The following is a 7,354-nucleotide window of genomic DNA, read 5'->3' as shown; positions in this document are numbered from 1 at the left end:
CCAATGGCTCCTGGCCTGGATCAGGAATGATGTGGCCAGCAGGAGCAGAGCTTCTGTGCCAGCCCTGAGCTGCCCCCAGCTCTGCACACAGACATTGCGGCTGCAGCTCCAGAGAAGGGAAAAAAAGTGAAATCTCTAAGGAAAACTCTGCTGGGTGGTCCTTTAGTTCCTTTAAAACCACTGAAAGCACAGCTCTTCATTGACACAGTTTAGGGCTGTACTGAATGTGGAGAGAAACAAAATAAAAAATGGGATAATGACTTTTCTTTCTGGACAATATTAAAAAAAAAACAAAACAAAGGAATGAAAAGAATAAACCAACCTCAAAATCCAACAAGAAGTATCAAAGATGACTTTTATTACAAGTGATTGGCAGAAACTGGCCAGCAGTTTAATGTTCCTGAAACCATCCAGTCATCATTTTGCACACTACAGCCTTGAGCTCCTGGTTCCTCAGGCTGTAGATGAGGGGGTTCAGGGCTGGAGGCACCACCGAGTACAGAATTGACAGGGCGAGATCCAAGGATGGGGAGGAGATGGAGGAGGGCTTCAAGTATGCAAAACTGGAAGTGCTGACAAACAGGGAGACCACGACCAGGTGAGGGAGGCAGGTGGAAAAGGCTTTGTGCCGTCCCTGCTCAGAGGGGATCCTCAGCACAGCCCTGAAAATCTGCACATAGGAGAAAACAATGAACAAAAAACAACCAAATGATAAACAGACATTGACCACAATAATTCCATGTTCCCTGAGTTTGGAGTGTGAGCAGGAGAGTTTGAGGAGCTGTGGGATTTCACAGAAGAACTGGCCCAGGGCATTGCCATGGCACAGGGGCAGGGAAAATGTATTGGCTGTGTGCAGCAGAGCATTGAGAAAGCCACTGGCCCAGGCAGCTGCTGCCATGTGGGCACAAGCTCTGCTACCCAGGAGGGTCCCGTAGTGCAGGGGTTTGCAGATGGACACGTAGCGGTCGTAGCACATGATGGTCAGGAGGGAAAACTCTGTCCCAATGAAGAAGACAAGCATAAATAGCTGAGCAGCACATCCTTTGTAGGAGATGTCCCTGGTGTCCCAGAGGGAATTGTGCATGGCTTTCGGGACAGTGGTGCAGATGGAGCCCAGGTCGCTGAGGGCCAGGTTGAGCAGGAAGAAGAACATGGGCGTGTGCAGGTGGTGGCCGCAGGCTACGGCGCTGATGATGAGGCCGTTGCCCAGGAGGGCAGCCAGGGAGATGCCCAGCAAGAGGCAGAAGTGCAGGAGCTGCAGCTGCCGCGTGTCTGCCAATGCCAGCAGGAGGAAGTGCCTGATGGAGCTGCTGTTGGACATTTGCTGCCTTAGGAAATGATTTTCTGCTGAGGAGGAAAAGGCAGGACAGAGCTGGGCTCAACACAGAGCAATATATATTGCATATCCTACAGCAATTCAACATTCAGGGTCTCTGTTTTTGGAACCACTTCTCTGCATTCTCCTCACCTGGGACCTGGGTTTTTCAGGCATTGAGACCAGGGGCTCCCAAACAGGCTCCAGAGGATTCCTTCTTTTTGTTCAGTGAGAGGCAACTGAGAAGGCTGGGTGATCATCAATTAAATGGACTCCTGAAACACCAGAATGCTTTTCAGTCCTGCTGTTTGCAATTTGCCCATCTGAAGAACTGAGCTGAGGAAATTCCTTGTATTTTTTCATCCAGCTGCACCTGCCACAATTAGGAGTGGTTGTGGGTGTCTGAAATCCCTGACATTTCTAAAGCACTGCAGGTGCAATCGTGTGGGTGTGAGAGGCACAGGGATGGGCTCTCAGTGCAGGGACAAGAGAGCAGCTCTGCCCATCAGGGCTGTTCTCAGCTGCCCCTTGCTGGCAGCTTGGAGCTGCAGGAGAGGCACCCAGAGGAGCTCCCCTAGAGAGAAACAGGGCAGTGCTGAGGGCAGAGGGCTCTGGGTGAGAGCAGATGGACAGAGCCCTCGCCTCCTCCCAGGGTGCCTCATGAGGATCTCAGCTCTCTCCTGCCAGGCTGGTGCACAGAGGGATCATTGCAGTGCCCAGGTGCAGCTGCCAGCAGCATTTCCCTGGCCCTGCCACTGAGCTGTCTCCTCCATGGGGATCCCAGGCAGCCCAGAGCGAGCACGGGAGAGCTGTGCCCTTCTGGAGGGCACCCTGCAGCCCTGCAGGACACCCAGGGAATGAGCTGAACGGCCCTGAGGGCACCGGGGCACTCTACTCCCACAGACACATCTCCACAGCAGGATCCAAAGGGTCCCTGCCTGGACGAGCACCTGCCAGCCCCAAACACTTTCTCTGCCTCAGAAACCCAATGGTGGCAACAAGGACAGCACAGGCACCTGGAGATGGCAGAGAAATGTCACAATGCTCCTGCCAGGGGACAACAGGGACACAGAGACTGATGGAAATCAGGGGCTTGTCCTTCCTTCCCTGGGCTCTGGCTTCTGCAGGGGCTCTGCACAGCCGAGCCCCCGTGGGATGAGGGCAGGGACTCTGCTTAGGATGGGAAAGGAGCCCAGGGAGGAGCTGCTGGGGGAAGGTTCCTGAGCCACAGGGACAGCAGGGAGGTGCCACATCCCCCTGGCCAGCATTTGTGGCAGCAGCTCCGTGTCCCTCCCTGCCCGTGTCTCTGCTGAGTGGGGCTGTTGCTGCCAGCAGCGTCTCCCTGTGCCCAACTCTGCTCCCTGCCAGGGCTCACAGAGCCCATCCCCACCCCACGGCCCCGGGGCAGCTCTGCCTGTGCAGGGACCCGTCCTGTGCCTCTGAGGGGGCAGCAGGGAAGCCCCGCTCAGGACCTTGTTCTGCTCCACACCAGGACATCCCGGAGAGCCACCCTGACAGGTCCTGTCAGTGCTGGCATTGTCAGAGACACTTCCAGGAACTCACCTGCATTGCCTTGCAGCCAGAGACTCACCGTGTCCAGGGGCTGTGCAGATTTCTCCCCTGATGGGGTCTCTCCTGTCTGCCCACCCCACCCCTTTAACCTCTTTGTCACTTGTGCTGCCTGCCCTTGCTGCCTGCAGGTACTGCCCTGTCTGCCCTAGGGCCGCCTCCTCTGCAGAGGAGGAACTGGATGAAGGCTTGCAAAAGATCATGGAAACTGTGGGATGTGCCAGCCTTAGGAGAAGCCTCCAGGAATGGAAGTTTAACTTGCCTAGAGGCAGAGAATTATTCATTCAAATCCTGTGAAGATTCGTCCCCTAGCGAGAGGTCAGTTACCCTCCCAGCCCAGGCCGCCTCTGCTCTCTCTGTGCCTCTGTGCTGTGCCCGGGTGGCTGCAGGCAGAGCCCCAGCCCTGCTGGGCTGTGCACAGGAGCTGCTCCTGGCCAGAGCTGTCTCTCTGCAGCTCTGCTGCCCTTGCCAGGAGCTGCCTCTGTGCCAGGAGCCCGGCCCAGCTCAGCAGCACAGACAGAGAACAAGGACTTCTCTTGTGGGTTGGGTGCTGAATCCCTGAACATCAGTCTCTGAGAGGGAGTTGAAGAAATCACTTAAGAATTCGAAGTCAATATCCCTCTCCAAAGTTTCTTGAAGTTTTAATGGGTCCCACTGAGGGACAGGACTGAGAAACTGTCCCCAGGTTCCAGTTAGAGCAGAACACTGGAGGCAGTGATGACAGCTGGGGACAAACAAGGCAAAGGTGTCTCTGGTGCTGAGCAAAGCTGGATGTGTTTGAGGAATGCAAACGGCCAAGGCCTGAGCCCCAGCCCCTGGCCAGGCAGATCCTGTCGCTCCCTCCCTGAGCCAGGAGCCAGGAGCCAGGAGCAGGAGACAGGTGACCCTTGCAGGCCTGGGGCCTCATTGCCTCCTTGTCCCTGCTCAGCAGCCTGGCAGGGGCCGCCCCATGCTCCTGCCCTTGCCATTGCACATCCCCACATGCCAGTGCCCATCCCGGCAAGAGCCCTGAGCAAGGAGGGAGGGACAGCATCTGCCTGGCCAGGGGCTGGGGCTCAGGCCTTGGCCCTTTGCATTCCTCAAACACATCCAGCTTTGCTCAGCACCAGAGACACCTTGGCCTTGTTTGTACCCAGTTGTCATCACTGCCTCCAGTGTTCTGCTCTAACTGGAACCTGGGGACACTTTCTCAGTCGTGTCCCTCAGTGGAACCCATTAAAACTTCAAGAAAATTCAGAGTTTCAATTAAATTTTGAGTGCTGGAGAAGTTTTTTGAACATACTCTCAGGGACTGAGTGTGATGTAAACAACATCAAAGCCCCAGAGAATCAATAAAGTTTTCCTGGTTCAGTTATGGAGAAAGATTTCAAGAAATCAATATTGTAAGAAATACACATTCCTATTTTAAAAGATGTATTTTATTTTATTTCTCTTTAGAGCAGAGGTGATTGCAGCACTCTGTGATTGATATTTACCCAGGGTCTCTCCTCAGCAGCTCTAGCTTGCTCACAGAAGCTGTGCCTTGAGCTCTGACCCATTGTGGACAACCTTGCTCCACATTGCCCAGCCCCATCCTGTCTGTCCTCACTCCCCTGGGCCCTGCTGTGCTTGCAGAGCTGGCTGCACTCAGCCTAAGAGGGGTTTTCCCTTTTTGGGGTTTTTTGAATCAATCTGAAACGCCTGAGTTTCCCCACTGCAAACAGACACACTGCTCAGGTGTGTGCCAGCCCCAGGTGCCACCAAAGCCACTGCAGAGCTGCCCTGGGCCAGCTGTGAGGGTGGATCATCAGCCCAAGCTGCACTGGGCCACTGCAAGGGGCTGTGGCCATGGGCACTGCACTGACCCCACTGCTGGGTTTGGCTGCCACGGCCACCGAGAGAAATTAAACTGTCCTTGGAAACACTGGGGATGACTGGGACATACTGGGGAACACTGGGAACGCTGTGGGAGACTCTAGGACATACTGGGAGTGACACTGGGGGGGACTGGGACATAGTGGGGACTCTGGGGACATTGCAGAGAAAACTGGGGACACTTGGGCATGCTATGGATGACATTGGGAGGAACTGGGAACGACTGGGAATGAACTCACATGTATTGTGATGGACTGCGCTGTACTGGGAGAAACTGGAGGGCCACTGGGGTTGTACTGGGATGTACAGGGTATGAACTTGTCTGTACTGGGTGGGACTGGAGTAGGGTGAATGGGCTGTTCCCGCCTCCACCGCATCCCATTTGCCGATACTGCCGCCTATCAGCTCCCGCAGCCAATCAGCGCCAGGGATCCGGGACTAGGGGCGGTGCCTACATGGGCGGATCATTTTCTTTTTGCATACAACTCCCGGCATGCCCCGCGGCACGATTGAGTCCCTTAGCAGCCGGGACTACAACGCCCGTCATGCCCCGCGCTCCACAGAACACTGGCATTCGCCACCCCTTTGTCCCTTAAGTTTCCCCCAGACCCACCAGGATCCCTCAGTGCCCCCTCAGTGCCCATTCGGGACCCCCCAAACCGTCCCCAAATCCCCTGAATGCTCTCACCCCCACAGATGCCCAGTACAGCCACTTCTGGGAATTCATCTCCTCTCATCCCCCGCGGCCCCAGAGCCCCTCAGAACACAGTCCCGCGCCTAAAACTCCTGCCGTGCCCCGCGCCCTAAACAGGCCGGGTAGAGCTGCCTGAGCTCCCCCGAAGGGCTCCGGAAGTATTTAAGTTGTCTCGAGGGCTTGACGTCGCGGCTCGGACGCAAAAGTGTTCCCCAACAGCCGTCCCGGACCCCCAAAAATCGTGTTCGAGCCACTTCCGGGACTACAGCTCCCATCATGCTCCGCGGCGCACATCCAGCGCTTCCCTAGCCGGGACTTCATCTCCCGTCATGCCCCACGCCCCACCGAGAGCCATTGCAGCTGCGCCCAGAACTCCCGTGTTGCTCCGCGGCCCCGTTAAACTGCATGATACCCGCGCCTTCAACTCCCATCATCCCCCGCGCCCCAGAGAGCCCCGTTCGAGCCCCCCAAGGGCGCGGCCGGACCCCGAAGGGCCCCAAATTCCCCTCCCTGAACTCCAAGGGCTCCCGTGGACCTCCAAGTTCTGCCCCGGATCCCGAACTGTCCCTCAGAATCCCTGAGCGCCCCTCCAAGTGCCCACCCGGCTCCCCCAAGTGACCTCCAGACCCTCAAGTTCGCTCTGAATTCCCTCCTCAGACCCAAAACTGCCCCAAATGTGCCCCAGAAATGTCTTCAGGGATCTCAAAGTGGCCCCTTTGACCCTGTGTGAGAAAATAAGACAAAAGATGACAAGTATGTTAAATTATTTGAATAAAGAAGGAGAAATCAATAGGTGATAGTTGTCAATTAATGAATGGAATTTTGTTACTTAGAACGAATGAGGAGTAATATTTTTGGTTGGGAAAAATGCATTGATTTTTCATATTACTTTAGAAAGTGGGTATTGAAAATATTGAATACTAATATTATAAATAAGATAAATATTTGTATAATTTTAGTAATTATTATATTCTGATTTTTCAAGTGAAATGCAGATTTTTTTTAAATGTTTTGGGATGTCAGTCCCAGGTGCATGATGTCAGACATGGTGAGGCTGGGGGTGAGGAGCAGCTTGGCCAAACAGGCTCAGCCTGCAAGGGGCTCATTCCTCTCCCTGCCCAGACCTCCTAAGGAGACATTCAACATCCAGATCACTTGGGGAATGCTTCTATCCCCTCTTCTCTGAAATGTAAAGAGAAATTTATTCTCTTGACTAAAACCGTAATTCCTGATGTGCACTTTGGAATCTCCCTCCTGAAGAGAGCTCCAAACTGACTCCAATCCCTGCACAAGCCCTGGAGACCCACAGACAATGGAAGGGAGACAAAGAGCTCCTGAGGGCTTTCTGTATTTTAATCAGCCCCACGCTGGATTTGGGGCTGGCTCCAGGAGCCTCAGGCTCGCAGAGAAGGATGGAGAAGCTGCTCAAGGAGTCAGCAGCAAAACTCCAAGTGCCTTGGATCATGGCTGGGCCCCAGGGAGGGCAGGGAGTGCCAAAGGCTGCCCGGGGCCTGATGAGAGCAGATCCTTGAGGGCAGGATTGCAGGGAGCCCAAGGCTCTGAGCAGGGAGCTGCAATGCTGAGCAAGGCCTGGCAGAGCTGGGTTTTCTCTCCTTTCAAGAGTCTCTGGGTGGGCACTGTTGGTTTCAGGTCCATGGTCCCTGTGCTGCTCTTGGCCTGCTCTGGTTGGGGTGACAAAGGCAAAAAGCTCTGACCATGGTTCTGATGTTGTCTTATGTTTCCTCTGGTTAGAGGTGTTATTTTAATTCTTCATTTGCATGGTGGCTTGTTGTTCTAGAGGTTTTTGTTAGGTCATTCTTTTCTTCCTGGTCTTATGGGATTGTCATATTTGGTTATTGGGTGAAATAATCCTCTTCTTTATGGTGTCGGGTGGTTCGCCATCTTAGATGAGAGTGGAA

The 7,354-nt window shown here is 54.4% G+C and overlaps 1 protein-coding gene across 3 annotated transcripts; it reads right to left on the bottom strand.

Moving 5' to 3' along the window:
• Positions 1–344: 344 nt before the first annotated feature.
• Positions 345–5,688, bottom strand: LOC141726655 (olfactory receptor 14A16-like). 3 transcript variants are annotated; one of them, XM_074531616.1, is made up of 3 exons: positions 5,430–5,688; positions 1,472–1,691; positions 345–1,350 (listed from the first exon to the last, which is right to left on the bottom strand). In XM_074531616.1, the coding sequence occupies exon 3, from the start codon at positions 1,322–1,324 to the stop codon at positions 392–394; it is 933 nt and encodes a 310-aa protein (XP_074387717.1). In that variant the 5' UTR covers positions 1,325–1,350; positions 1,472–1,691; positions 5,430–5,688; the 3' UTR covers positions 345–391. The 3 variants fall into 3 exon arrangements, 2 of the variants coding, with proteins under 2 accessions (XP_074387717.1, XP_074387716.1); XM_074531615.1 differs by having other exon boundaries at positions 1,472–1,593; XR_012577734.1 differs by having other exon boundaries at positions 538–670; positions 1,472–1,593.
• Between the last annotated feature and the right edge of the window lie 1,666 nt (positions 5,689–7,354).

Source organism: Zonotrichia albicollis, chromosome 37 (genome assembly GCF_047830755.1).
Source record: "Zonotrichia albicollis isolate bZonAlb1 chromosome 37, bZonAlb1.hap1, whole genome shotgun sequence".
Lineage (NCBI taxonomy): Eukaryota > Metazoa > Chordata > Aves > Passeriformes > Passerellidae > Zonotrichia > Zonotrichia albicollis.
The sequence above is the reverse complement of the archived record's forward strand: the minus strand, read 5'-3'. Positions and strand labels throughout refer to the sequence as shown.